This window comes from Taudactylus pleione, unplaced genomic scaffold (genome assembly GCF_031769625.1).
Source record: "Taudactylus pleione unplaced genomic scaffold, aTauple2 ptg000707l, whole genome shotgun sequence".
NCBI lineage: Eukaryota > Metazoa > Chordata > Amphibia > Anura > Myobatrachidae > Taudactylus > Taudactylus pleione.
In genome coordinates, this window is record NW_028285109.1 from 4,392,755 (window position 1) to 4,408,236 (window position 15,482).

A 15,482-nucleotide genomic window follows, 5' to 3' on the forward strand; every position below is an offset into this window, starting at 1 on the left:
ATCCAATTAGCCCCGAACATTGTTTGTGCGCTAATGGAAAGCCATGATCGGCTAAAAACTGATTTTTCGCCCATTATCCCTGTTTTTTGCCATTGGTTTTCTCCACCCTATCCTATAATTTGGGTCGAAATAATAAGATGGTTCTACCGAAAACACATAGGTTGGAGAACGTATCGCGGTTGCTATGTGTTTTCGCCATTTAGGTGGTGAAAAAACGGCACTTATCGTGATATGTCCCGAAACATATCCACGATGAGTGCTGGTGTCTGGCAACACTTCGGGGCTAATTGGATAGCCCTGCCACGATCAATTAACAGCGCTACATTAGCACTGCTAATTGGATACCTCCTTAGAGTTTTATTCAATTAGGTGTGAGGTGGCTCATCCTGCAAATAAGTGTGGACATATGCAGCACTTACGGTAGCTCTGAACTCGCAGACTTTTGTGCACGGTCCCATAGGGCTGCATACTAATATCTAAGAGTCTTTGGTAATATGAAGTGCAGTTGCAGGTGTTTCCCTGCCATTGCAGTACCAATTCATCCCCCCACATGTAGTTGGGTAAACCCTCAAGGCACAATGTGTGCTGGAAAGCAGAAGGTTTAAATTTGCATGTCTGAGCAGCTACCATAAAATACTATCACCTGTATATGTACAGGAGTACATTTTAAAACCATAACATTTAAAAGTATTAAAATTCAGTTTACCCTACACTACATAATCCTACCCGGTATGATATAGCATGCATAGGTTTTGCTTTGTTGGATGCAGTTAATCATATTTTGTATCTTTCTGTGCTCTGTTTAACTCGCGCTTTTCTGTCTCATTCAGTTCCCAGAATGCGGATTCTATGGGATGTACGACAAGATCCTCTTGTTCCGCCATGACCCAACATCAGAAAACATCCTGCAACTGGTGAAATCTGAGGCAGACATTCAAGAGGGAGACCTCATCGAAGTGGTGCTTTCAGGTATGATGCCCTCTTACATGTCCAGAAACCCAATACTTAGAATGTTCTGCAAGTCAGAAGGAAAGAAAATGTGATTACTTGTTGCTGTTCATATACGGACATGACCAGCAAGTGCCTTCTCATACAGTCCATGGTGGGATCGCTGCTATTCATTTCAGTGAGGGTGGGAATGATGATACAGAGTTAGGAAAAGAAGGGGATCATTTTTAAATGCTTTCTCAATAAAAGGTCTGATCCCTGCTTATTTGTTGTTTTTTTGTTGTTGTTTTTTTCATCCTTGCGGGTATGTTTGTGAATGTGAACTACACATTTGCCTCATCCATCACTTGCAGGTGTCCTCATCGTAAAACCAGTGATATTCAGGGGTTCAACAGTTTACAAAGAAACATGGCTTCTGCATCTTAGGTTCTGTTAAATTACATGGAAAATATATTTATTTTTATTTTCATTTATGCTTTTAGCAGATTTTTTTTGAATACCTTTATTGAAGCATCACGTTACATTACACACAACAGACATAAGAACTGTATAGAAATATACATCCATCAGCCATAACATTAAAACCACCTGCCTACTATTATGTACTGCCAAAACAGTTCGTTCATCGAGGCATTGGACTCCACAAGTCCTCTGAAGGTGTCCTGTGGTATCTGGCTCCAAGACATTATCAGCAGGTCCTTCAAGTCCTGTAAGTTGCGAGGTGGGGCCTCACACACATTATTGAGCTTGGCCCCCATCACCCTGTTGCTTTTACACCAGTGGTCCTTTTTGGACCACTTTTGGAAGGTATTTCCCACTGCATACAAGACCTGCCCTTTTGGGGATTCTCTGACCCAGTCGCCCAGCCGTCGCAATTTGGTCCCTGTCAAAGTTGCTCAGATCTTTACGCTTGTTCATTTTTCCTGCTTTCAACACATCAACTTCAAGAACTGAGTGCTCACTTGCTGCCTAATATATTCTACTTCTTGACAGCCGCACGGTAATGAGATAATCCATGTTATTCACTTCCCCTGTCAGTGGTTTTAATAATTAAAAAAAATAATATATATATATATATATATATATATATATAATTTTTTTTTTTTTTACCGCTAGCTTTACATTGCTTTCAGAATAAAATAAAAACAAATAAGAGAAATACCTTCATGTAAAGTGTGGTGGTAGCTAGTACATTAATGTTCTGCTGTACAGTATTGAGAGTTACTTGCATGCATGTTTCCATTGATTCATAAAGGCTCTTTTTAGGTTTGTTATGATGCTGTCAGCATCGGATCAATTATGTAGCCTCTGGGCTTTGTCACAGTGTGTGCTTTACATGGATCGGAGACCACTGTAATGTTTACATTTCCTGTGATGCTGCATGCTCTGTGAAAGCTGAGAGACACAAAGCTCCTCTGTGAGTTTATATTTCTTTGAAGAGCTCGGCCTGTAATAGAAGTGGAAAGACTGAGATCACACAGCTTTTGATTTACTTATGAATAATGATAGTCCTAACGATGTACAGCAAATTTGATAGAGATATGTATATACAGTACATACATACATATCTGAACAGTGCTACTACAGTGGGCTGGGAGCCTCACCTGAACCTGAGACTGCACAATCATAGGGGCAGCAGAGGCCAGGATTTCCCTCACCTGCTGCCCTAAATGTGTAATTGATCCTGTTGTTTCTTCTATGCCCACTGCTAGCTTTTTCTTCTACAGCTCCACAGACCATACACATATTTTAGCTACTTGGTTATGTACATGGTTTTGCAGACTGTTATTTTTAAATAAATGACAGAGTACCTTCTTATCCCAAAAAAATATATACAGTTGGACAAGTCCTGGCCACTAACCTGTATACAGTGCATCCGGAAAGTATTCACAACTCTTCACTTTTTCCACATTTTGTTATGTTAGTCTTATTCCAAAATGGAATACATTCTTTTTTGTCCTCAAAATTCTACACACAATACCCCATAATGACAACGTGTAAAAAGTTTTTTTTGCTATTTTTGCAAATTTAATAAAAAAACAAACAAATAAGAAATCACATGTACATAAGTATTCACAGCCTTTGCTCAATACTTTGTTGATGCACCTTTGGCAGCAATTACAGCCTCAAGTCTTTTTGAATATGATGCCACAAGCTTGGCACATCTATCTTTGGGCAGTTTCGCCCATTCCTCTTTGCAGCACCTCTCAAGCTCCATCAGGTTGGATGGGTAGCGTCGATGCACAGCCATTTTCAGATCTCTTCAGAGATGTACAATTGGATTCAAGTCTGGGCTCTGACTGGGCCACTCAAGGACATTCAGAGTTGTCCTGAAGCCACTCCTTTGATATCTTGGCTGTGTGCTTAGGGGTCGTTGTCCTGCTGAAAGATGAAGAGTCGCCCCAGTCTGAGGTCAAGAGCGCTCTGGCGCAGGTTTTCATCCTGGATGATCTCTGTACATTGCTGCATTCATCTTTCCCTCTATCCTGACTAGTCTCCAAGTTACTGCCGCTGAAAAACATTCCCACAGCATGATGCTGCCTGGTTTCCTCCAAACATAATGCCTGAGATTCACACCAAAGATTTCAATCTTTGTCGCTCATGGTCTGTGAGTCGTTCAGGTGCATTTTAGCAAACTCCAGGTGGGTTGCCATATGCTTTTTACTAAGGAGTGGCTTCCTTCTGGCCACTCTACCATACAGGCCTGATTGGTGGATTGCTGCAGAGATGGTTGTCCCTCTGGAAGGTTCTCCTCTCTCCACAGAGGAATGCTGTAGCTCTGACAGAGTGACCATCGTGTTCTTGGTCACCTCCCTGACTACGGCCCTTCTCCCCCGATCACTCAGTGTAGATTGCCGGCCAACTCTAGGAAGAGTCCTGGCGGTTCCGAACTTCTTCCATTTACGGATGATGAAGGCCACTGTGCTCATTGGGACCTTCAAAGCAGCAGATATTTTTCTATACCCATCCAAAGATTTGTGCCTCGAGACAATCCTGTCTCGGAGGTCTACAGACAATTCCTTGGACTTCATGCTTGGTTTGTGCTCTGACATGCACTGTCAAGTGTGGGACCTTATATAGACAGGCGTATTATGCCTTTCAAAATCATGTCCAATCAACTGAGTTTACCACAGGTGGACTCCAATTAAGCTGTAGGAACAAATCAAAAATGATCAGTGGAAACAGGATGCACCTGAGCTCAATTTTGAGCTTCATGGCAAAGGCTGTGATTACTTATGTACATGGGAGTTCTTATTTTTTTTTTTTATTATTATTTTTATTAAATCTGCAAAAATCTCAAAAAAAAACTTACACGTTGTCATATGGGGTATTGTGTGTAGAATTTGAGGATAAAAATGAATTTCTACTTCAGGGTCCATAGGGTATCCACAGGATACCTTGGGGTATAGGTGTGACGCCAGTCATCGGGCCCCATAGAGTTAAGCTTTCAGCCTCCCAGGATGCACTAGGGTCCCCCTCCTATACCCCGCCCCCGAGCCAAGGCACCTCAGTTTAGTTTGGTGCCCGGCCGGAGTCTGGTGCACCTGTTGGAGTGGGGGCTAAGAAGAGCCCCTGAAGTTTTCTACATGCAGCTGTGGCTGCACATCTGGTTGTACAGCATGGACAGTCAGTCCTGACTGTCCATGCTGTCTTCCCTTCACCCCCGCCGGTACCAGAACGCCGGTACCGATCCGGGGATGCTGGTGAGCATCTGGGGGTCACAGCTAGCGGTGACCACAGATGTTCTGGACCATGGCCGGAATCAAGGGGGACAGCAAGGTAAGCGGCGGGGTCCCGCGGTGGGTCCCCGCTGTTACATGGTCCAGAGTCCCCAGGCAGGGGGCTCCCTGGGGACTGGCAGCAGCGTGGAGCCAGGTATGTAACCTGCGCTTCCACTACCCCCCTGGGACAGCGGACTGCAGCAGAGCGGTAGCGCTGCGGCGTCCCAGGGGTTAAATGCATGCCAGGGGAGCGCGCCTTCCCTGTCTCACAGCCGGCGCCTCCCCCGCTGCACACAGCCCTCTCTGCAACACGCCGACTGGCCCTGTGGCAGCGCTCCTCCCCCAGGCCAGCCTCCTCTCTGCTCCTCGGCGGCCATCTTCAAGGCGCGGCCTAACGCATGGTGAACGCTGCTGGAAGTCTGGACGGAGGCATCGTGGTCTGGGTCCCCCCGCGTACCTCTCCTACGCTGTGGTCAGGTCTGTGTATGCAGCGCTGTGTCCTACCAGACTCTGTGTCTGCGTAGTTGATTAATCAGCGCTGGTTAGTGCAGGGAATTGAGTTTCTTTGCATTGTATGTGACTGTGCTAGCGCTGCTGCCTGTACTTTACATTTCTGACTGTCAGCCTTATTACTGTCCCTGTTCTTTCTGCTAAAGCCCTTGCGGTGCGGTGCTGCAGGGTGGTCTCTCGCCTTTTTTAAGCAATTGGTGAGAGGGGTCACATACTTTATACCATCATGTCTGAAAGTGACTTTCCTCTCTGGCTACAGTGTACTACGTGTAAAGTACCTTTAGCGGAGGGGGAGGGTGGCGCGGAGGGCCTCTGCCGGCAGTGTTTGACGTTGGCGCGGCCTATTACGGTTACAGCACCGGTACAGGAGCCGCCCTGGGCTTGTTTCGCTCAGGCGCTTACAACCTTAGTGGGCCAGTTAGCTCCGCAGCCCGCTTTTACGCAGATGGGTTTGTCCCAGCAGTCAGTGGTGTCGTCACCCATGCAGGGGTTCCCTAGACAATTGGTGGTACCCCGCAGTCTCCCTATTTCCCCTCTCCCGGTTTCTCAGGAGCCGGCGTGGGTTAACTCCCTGACGAGTTCTGTACAGCACTTGTCGGATGTGTTGCAAGGGGAGTCTGATGCGGCCACATAAACGGCCGGTGGCGTCTCTGTCGGCTCCTTATGAGGATGACGAAGGGACGTCTGATGATGGGGAGATTCTGGATCCTTACGATCAGGAACCTCTCCATGCTAAGGACGCAGACGCTAGGTCCAAGGTGTATATTCCTGGACTTATTCGGGCAGTCCGCACAGCCTTGGTGATTGGGGACGAAGTTCCCCCAGCGGCTAAATCCAAGTATGCCTTTTTTAAGGATGTGAAGGGTGACGCCAGTCTTTCCTCTTTCGGGTCAGTTGGTGGACCATTTAGAGTAGGCGTGGAAACAGCCTGGCAAGCGATACCAGCCGCAGAGGCGTCTGGTGGTGGCTTATCCGTTCGCGGATAATTATTTTGCTAAGTGGGAATCCCCTCCACAGGTGGATTCTCATGTGACACGTCTTGTCCGTAGTGCCACGTTACCAATGCCATCCATGTCCTCCCTTAAGGATGCTACGGACCGCAAGGTGGAGATCTGCCTGAAGTCCGCTTATTCCCTTGCGGGGGGGGGGCGCAGCGCGGCCGGCTATGGCCATCTGCTGGGTTGCCAGAGCTATGGAGCGCTGGGCGGATTTGTTGGAGGCGTCCTTCGATTCCGGCTGAGCAGGCGGAGTTGATTGGTAATCTCCGTGATTCGGCCACTTATATCAACGAGGCGGCCTTAGACATTAGTACCCTGGTGTCTCGAATTTCTTCAGCAGCGGTGGCTGCTCTTCGCACCTTGTGTTTGCGATCTGGAAGGCGGACGCTGATTCCAAAAAGGGTTTGGAGGCATTGCCCTTTAACGGAGAAGTTCTATTCGGTCCAGATCTGGACAAGATTGTAGCCACACTGGCGGCAGCCAAATCGGCATGTCTCCCGTCGGCCGCTGTCCCTTCTGGTTCAGGACCATCGTCCTTTCGGTCTTATAGGGCCCAGGGCAGGTCCAAACCATAGTCTTTTTTCCCCGACAGGCTGGTCCCAAGAAATCGGCCAAGCCCCGGAAGCAGGCCTGGAGTACCAGACGTCCGGCCCCTAAGCCAGATGACAAGCCTGCGGCCTGACGGTCCGGGCCTCCCTTTGGGGGATCCCAAAGTGGGAGGCCGCCTGCTGCAGTTCGCCCGGTGTTGGTCGGTCACCACGACAGACAATTGGGTTCTCGAGGTGGTCTCCCACGGGTGTGCCCTATCTTTCCGGCACAGACCCCCGGCTCGATTTTTCACCAGGGGACTACCATCAGACATGAACAAGGCCACGGAGCTGCGGAAGGTCTTGCACACTATGCTCCAGACTGGAGTTATAGTGCCTGTTCCATTCTACCAGAGGGGCCAGGGTTTCTATTCCAATCTCTTTTTGGTGCAGAAACCCAATGGGTCATATCGTCCGATTCTCAACCTCAAAGCTTTCACAAGTCTTTTCGGGTGCCGAAGTTTCGGATGGAGACCCTACGGTCCATCATTCTGGCGCTGGAACCTGGGGACTACATGGTGTCATTGGACATACAGGACGCTTACCTGCATGTCCCTATTCTTTTGCGCCATCAACAGTTCCTCAGGTTTGCAATCCGCAGCGACCACTTTCAGTTTCGGGCGTTGCCTTTTGGCCTGGCGACAGCACTGCGTGTGTTCACCAAGGTGATGGCGGTCATGGCGGCTTCTCTGCGGCTGCAGGGGGTCCGCATGTTGCCGTACTTGGACGACCTTTTATTAGTGGCAGGATCTCCTGAGCTCATTCTGCACCACTTGTACCTTACTATTGCGCTACTGCAACGGCACGGCTGGTTAATAAACTGGCAGAAGTCCACTCTAATCCCGTCTCGGCGGATTCTGCACCTCGGAGCCTTATTGGACTCGGGACAGCAAAGGATCTTTGTGATGGGGGAAAAGATCTCTGCTTTACAGTCGAGGGTACGCAGTTGTCTGCACAGCCACCGTGTGTCTCTCCACTCGGCGATGAGGTTACTGGGCTCCATGGTGTCGGTGTTCGACATGGTGGAATATGCCCAGTTTCACTCCAGACCTCTGCAGCATCTGATCCTGTCCAAGTGGAACGGGCTGCCTCAGTCTCTAAAATCCCAGACGATAGTGCTCACTCCGGAGGTTCGCCTGTCCCTTGCCTGGTGGTTGCAGACGACCCATCTCAACAAGGGACGTCCCTTCTGGGTACCAGATTGGGTCCTGTTGACAACGGACGCCAGTCTTCGGGGCTGGGGAGCAGTTTCGGGTCCACACTTGTTCCAGGGCAGGTGGACTCCGACAGAAGCGGAGCTTCCAATAAATATCTTGGAACTCCGAGCGGTCTTCAATGCCCTCCAGCTGGCACATCGGGTTCTCCAGGGTCGACCAGTGCAGGTCCAGTCGGACAACGCTACCACCGTGGCCTACATAAACCGGCAAGGAGGAACCCGAAGTCGGGCGGCTCTCGTAGAGGTGTCTCGGATCCTGGTATGGGCGGAGCACAATCTTCCGGCCATATCAGCTGTCTTCATCCCGGGAGTGCTAAATTGGGAGGCGGACTTTCTCAGTCGCCAGGACGTTCATCCAGGGGAATGGTCCCTGCACCCGGACGTTTTTCAACTTCTGGTGGACAAGTGGGGTCTTCCAGAGATCGACCTCATGGCGTCCCGGGACAACAACAAGTTGCCGGTGTACGGGTCTCGCACAAGAGACGAAAAGGCGTCTCTGGTGGATGCTCTGTCCGTCCGGTGGACGTTCCGGTTCGCTTACCTGTTTCCTCCGGTTTCTCTTCTTCCACGAGTAATCCGGAAATTCAACAGAAAGGAGGGACGCTCCTGTTGATAGCTCCCGCGTGGCCCAGACGGCACTGGTTCTCAGACCTTCAGGGTCTGTCCGTGGACAGTCCTCTGCGGTTACCGCTACGACCGGACCTTCTGTCGCAGGGTCCTTGTCTTCACCCGGACCTGACTCGGCTGTCTTTGACGGCGTGGCTGTTGAGACAGCCATGTTAAGGTCCAGGGGGTTTTCCAGCTCTGTGGTGCGTACCATGTTACGAGCTCGGAAACCGTCTTCTGCGAGGATATATCATCGCGTGTGGCATACGTTCTTCCAGTGGTGTCGACCGAGAGGTTATGCACCGCGGGAGTTTCGTCTGTCTCGGATACTCGCCTTCCTACAAGCGGGACTAGATCATGGGCTTCGCCTGGCTTCTTTGAAGGTACAGGTTTCGGCCCTGTCTGTCTGGTTTCACCGTAGGATTGCTACAATCCCGGATGTGCGCACCTTTATGCAAGGTGTTCTCCGCATTCAGCCACCCTTTGTTCCACCTGTGGCGCCTTGGGATTTGGCTGTGGTCCTGAGGGCTCTCCAGGGACCGCCGTTTGAACCACTGGGCTCAGTGGATCTTAAATGGCTAACAGCTAAGACTGTTTTCCTTCTGGCCATAGCTTCGGCCAGACGTGTTTCTGATTTAGGGGCTCTTTCTTGTAGACCCCCTTTCTTGATTTTTCATGGGAACAGGGCAGTGCTCCGCACTCGTCCTGAATTTCTTCCCAAAGTTGTTTCCCAGTTTCATGTTAACGAGGAAATAGTTGTTCCGGCCTTTAACTCACCTGGCCTTTCAGTGAGTGAGGCCACTTTGGATGTTGTGCGGGCCTTAAGGACTTATGTTGACATCACTTCTTTGTTTAGGAAGTCGGACGCCTTGTTTGTCCTCTATGGCTTCCGTAAAAAGGGTTGACCTGCTTCAAAGCAAACTTTGGCAGCCTGGATCCGTATGGCTATTTCTGAAGCTTATCTTCATGAAGGTCTGCCGGTTCCTCCTTCTCTGAAGGCTCATTCCACTAGGTCTGTGGGTCCTTCGTGGGCAGCTCGACGTGGTGCCTCTGCAGTCCAGATCTGCAAGGCTGCTACGTGGTCCTCTGTCCATACCGTCGTGAGGTATTACAGGTTTGACACCTTCGCCTCTCAGGATGCTTCCTTCGGGCGGCGGATTCTCCTTTCAGCACAGGAGCGTCCCCACCCTTAAAGGATACTGCTTTGGGACATCCCCAAGGTATCCTGTGGATACCCTATGGACCCTGAAGTAGAAAATATGAGATATGGTAAGAACTTACCCTTGTTATCTCTATTTCTACGAAGTCCATAGGGTTCCACAGGACTCCCGCCCTGTCGCACCTGTGCTGCAGATGGGCTTTGCTCTGGTCACCGGTTTTTCCGTCTCCCTCTGGTGAGAATGTGATTCTTGTGTGTATCCAGATCTTCTTTCTCTCTCTTCCTTCTCCTCCTCCCGGCCTATGGCTTAGTACAAAACTGAGGTGCCTTGGCTCGGGGGCGGGGTATAGGAGGGGGACCCTAGTGCATCCTGGGAGGCTGAAAGCTTAACTCTATGGTGCCCGATGACTGACGTCACACCTATACCCCAAGGTATCCTGTGGAACCCTATAGACTTCGTAGAAATAGAGATAACAAGGGTAAGTTCTTACCATATCTCATATTTTATTCCATTTTGGAATAAGTCTGTAACGTAACAAAATGTGGAAAAAGTGAAGCGTTGTGAATACTTACCGGATGCACTGTACATAGAGTGCCTATATAATGAATCACTAAAACAAAATCTAGCACACACGATTGTAATTGTATAACCACTTTAGAATACGTGATTGAAATACAGATGTGTCCTAGACTCAGTACACCACGCAGCACAATATGTCTGGCGTGAGTGAGATGCCAGGTCCCATGCAACTTTGCTGGCACCGGGCGTCTTTTTTTTTTTTTTTGCTGAAAATACATGCGATGCAGTGTGACTAGGACGCACCAGGAGACTGTACTGATTAATTTGATATATGGCACTTGTATATCTGTGTGCAACTGTATCTGTAAACGGAACTTGGCCTGGAGAAAAGCTGCATCATAGCACTTTGCATGTTTATTGAGAGACTAAGTTGCGCACAGATATACACGGGATGCGTCATAATCCCGACCGCAGAGTTTCCGGCGCTCAGCACCTCGGCGCCATAATCCCGACCGCCAGAATCCCAAAGGTAAATAGCAGGGTTAGAGGGAGGTTTAGGGTTAGGCTCTAGGGGGAGGATTAGGGTTAAGCTCTAGGGTTAGGGTTAGGCTCTAGGGGGAGGGTTAGGGTTAGGCACTAAGGGGGGAGGGTTAGGTTTAGACACCAGGGAGGGTTAGCGGTAGGGAGAGGGGAGGGGTTAGGATACCGACCAGCAGGTGTCGGTATCTTAACCCTATCGGGATGCCAGCGTTGGCATTCTGACCGCCGGCATCCCGTACCCAACCCAAATTAATCAGCACACTGGCGCGTCCTAGTCCCATCGCATTGCAAATTGGACACATTTTCAGCAAAAAAAAAAAAAAGAATAAATAACAATAACTTGTTGTTACCTATGGTGGTGGTTTGTAAAATAATTTTTTAGAACGTATTACACCAGATTGGATATGTTTTTATCTCTTCACATGTTTTTTAATATTGAAAATTGTATATAGGTATAAGAGGACATCTAGATACAAGATTTCTCCACTGTCCTTCTTTTAAGCGAAGTTTGTTTTTTATTTCATTCATATATTCTACAATTACCACAGTGTTTGCTATAGTTTGTTTTAGTGTTTCATTATATAGGCACTCTATGTATACACGTTAGCCCCCAGGAGTTGCCCAACTGTATATATTTTTTGTATAGGATCTTGTATGGTTATCTGGTGTAACCTGGGCCTGAAAGGGGCAGCTTTCAAACCTTTTGAAGCTCTTTTGAGAGTTTTCCCTATCTTTTACATTCTCATATACTTTTTTATCCAGTATTTGTACGTATTTCATTTTCCACAATACAAATAACTTGCTCACCTAAGACGAGGCAGATATAGTCATGCGGTGCATAATCATGGGAATTGTTTATGTGCTGCCCACTTTCACTTTGAAAACTGTTCGTGCAACTTCACAGGACCTGTAAGATTAAACCTACACATTGTCATTTGTGATTAGATCTTTATTATGGGTGACTCTGTCAAAATGATACATCCACTTTTGATACCGCTTCCATGTGTAGCATTCCTGATAACTTGTTGGATGGGCACAGTGACCTATTGTACTATATGATGACTGGTTGTTAATGAGAGTAATGGAGTGCATGACAGATCTTTGCTGAGATGCACTGGTCCTTCCCAACACGTGTGGTTCAGTCTGAGACCCCAATGTTCCCTCAGACACAGGTGGCGATCAACTTATTCTACATTTTGGTAGAGTTTAATTAAAGTTCTTTGTATAGATATTTTTAGAAGTACCAGACTAGATTGTCATACAGCCTGTACATGTCACACCCAAAACACAGAGGCGCTGCTGCACTGTTTGCTGAGCTTGTCTTGCGTGTCTTTGCATGATGCATGCTGCGGAACCAAGCAACTACAGGTGATATAGAGTAAAGCTGGGTACACACTTAAAAGACATGGTTGTTCATACACACTGCACAACCATCATCTGTCAACTGTCCGCGGGTCCCGCTGGTCAGGGGTCGATTCACACCCCCCTCCTCGTGGCCTCTGCAGCAAGTATATTGGATATATCGCTGGTACAAGAGGAAAAACAATACCAAGGCCCTCATTCAGAGCCACTCGCTAGCGGCAGTACGCTCGTTCCGAGCGATGTTCGCACATCTGCGCATGCGTACGGTTTTTAGTACGCATGCGCGAACCAGTCAGTGCGGCCGAAAATCGTTTGTACGCAATATAGCGAGTGCCTGCTATTTTGAGTGACAGAATGAGGCGTATGTGGGTGGTAACAGGGGAAGGTGCTTGAAAACGGGGAGTGGAGATCAGAACGCAGGCGTGCTTAAAGGTCAAAACGGGCGTTTTATGGGTGTGCATAATTAATATAGCAGCGTCAATGACCACGTCATTTGTTTTTTTTTAACTCAGAACTGTTCGCAAAATAGCGGTTGAAAAAACCAACCACAAGAATAGCGAGCAGTTCATATCCTGTTCGATGTACTCGATTAATCTAATAAATAGCGGACATGACGTATGGTGCGAGCGGCCAGGGGGCGTTTTTAAGAAATAAAAGAGCGTATGTTTTGCTCGCTCGTTCAGACTTAGAGGTGTGAACAGACTGCAATGTGCGAACGGATCATTTGAATAGCCACCCCTTGTTTTTGAACGAACGAACACAAATGGCGAACGGCTCTGAATGAGGGCCCAAGTGCCAAGCTCACACTGAAAGGCCGAATACCTGTTGTGTATGCTGCCGCACATCTGAGAGATTGCCTTATACTCTCAAAGGAAACAAGTAATAGAAAATAAATGGGATGGCGCTGCACACGCAGGTACCAATGGACACAAATTTATATTTTATATGGAGAGCACATTTATGTTTTTTTAGATTGCATACATTTTTAATTACTTATACGAGTTCAGATTTTGTGTACTTATATAATATGTAATTATTGCCATATTACTAAGAGTAACATTGGTCTTTTTAATAAATTCACATTTAGAAATATGTTCATTGTGTATTGGTACCTTAGTCCTGAGTATACAGCGCCACCCTATTTTCTTTTCTGTATCACTGGTACACACTGGCCGACGGCCAATATATCTGCCAGTGTGTACCCAGCTTTACACACATGACCTTGTTCACTCATGACTCTGTAGGCAGAAACGGGCTGTAATGGGGCGCTGTCACATGGGCTTAATTGCTTAGCCAGTGGATCCATCATCTTCCCCTCTCTGAGTTGTGCGTATGCATAAGTAAGTCTATTTGCACTAAGCATAGGGCTGGTGTACCATCAAGCACTGATTATTACTATAAAACCAAGCATATGGATGAGGGTGTCTCTCTTGCAGACATGCTTGAAATCGCATTTGGGCCCGTACACACAATGCTGAAGCAATTATATCCAACTTGCATACAACCCAAAGGATTTAAGGCCCCTATACATTAGACGATATATCTCGAACGATTTTTATCCGATTCCAAGGCATCGGAAAGACAAATCGTTCATATCGTCCAGTGTGGACGCACAATGCCGACGTACGTTCCCGCGGGTCGTCCGTCTCATCCTCAGACCTTTTGTACATGCTGAAAAATTTGAGGATGTAGCTAGCTATGCCATGCTGCCGAATGCAGCATGGACTCTGGGGGGGGGTCGCAGGGTCGCAGGTCCATGCTGCATTCGGCAGCATGGCATATCTAGCTACATCCTCAAATTTTTCTGCACGTACAAAAGGTCTGAGGATGAGACTGACGACCCGCGGGAACGTACGTCGGCATTGTGCGTCCACACTGGACAATATGAACGATTTGCAGTTCTGAAGCTTTGGAATAGGCCAAATCGCTTGAGATATATCTTCTATTGCAGTGGTTCTCAAACTCGGTCCTCAGGACCCCACACAGGTCACGTTTTGCAGGTCACCCAGCAGGTGCACAGGTGTATTCATTACTCATTGACACATTTTAAAAAATCCACAGGTGGAGCTAATTATTTCACTGATTCTGTGAGGAGACCTGCAAAACATGCACTGTTTGGGGTCCCGAAGACCGAGTTTGAGAACCTGTGGTCTATTGTATAGGATTTGGGTTGAATGCAAGTTGGTTATAATTGCTTCAGCATTGTGTGTACGGGGGTAGCATTGTGTGCACTTGCCGATGCCGGCACCCCCACCAGGTCCGTCGCGCACGATAGATCGGCTGGGTACACATCGTGTAATGTGTACCCAGCTTTGGATGTAGGGTTTGTGATCAACAGTTCAGGCAGCTGCAGGCAAATGTAAATCCTAAGAGCCAATACAGGCGCCATACAGGGATTACTGCTTTACTGGTCCAGAAAATATGCTCCTCTCACAATTAACAGTGAAGTTAAAGGAAATTATCTGGCTACATCAAGAGGTATATCACAAACTGTATGTATATTATTGTTCTTGACACAAACATTTATAAGGTAATGCAACAATTTGCCTTAACCAGTTAAAAGCTAACTTGGGTTCGATTTATTTGGATTACTTTTTACTCTGTTAGAATATGTTAGCTGGTACCTGTTTTGAACTCTGAAATAACACTTTCTTTTGCTGGTCCAGCAGGAACTTATATCTCAGTTACTTCTGAAATTTAATTTGTTTACAAGATTGAGTGTTGACATGTATGAAGAAAGTCCCAGTATTTTAGTAGAATTCTGATTCGGTGTACAGCCATGGCCAAAAGTTTTGAGAATGACACAACTATTGGTTTTCGCAAAGTCTGCTGCTTGTTTTTATGATGGCAATTTGCATATACTCCAGAATGTCATGAAGAGTGATCAGAGGAATTGCAAAGTTCCTCTTTGCCATGACAATGAACTTAATACCAAAAACATTTCCACTGCATTTCAGCCCTGCCACAAAAGGACCATCTGAGATCATGTCAGTGAGTTGGAATAATAGGCTGGAAGCTTTAAAAGGAGGTTGGAGTTTGAAATCATTGTTCTTCCTCTGTTAACCATGGTTACCTGCAAATAAACACGTGCAGTCATCATTGCTTTGCACACATAGGGCTTCACAGGCAAGAATATTGCTGCTAGTAAGATTGCTCCTAAGTCAACCATTTATCGGATCATCAAGAACTTCAAGGAGAGAGGTTCAATAGTTGTGAAGAAAGCTTCAGTGCGCCCAAGATCGTCCTGCAAGCACTAGGACCTCCTAAAGTTGATTCAGCTGCAGGATCGGGGCACCACCAGTGCAGAGCTTGCT

General features: G+C 47.5%; 1 protein-coding gene across 1 annotated transcript in view; it reads left to right on the forward strand.

Moving 5' to 3' along the window:
* Nucleotides 1-15,482, forward strand: part of PRKD1 (protein kinase D1) — a 219,028-nt gene that overhangs the window by 138,650 nt on the left and 64,896 nt on the right. Inside the window, exon 2 of the mRNA XM_088456519.1 lies at nt 831-969. Coding sequence (XP_088312645.1) covers nt 831-969 — 139 coding nt within the window. The remainder of the gene's footprint in view (nt 1-830; nt 970-15,482) is intronic.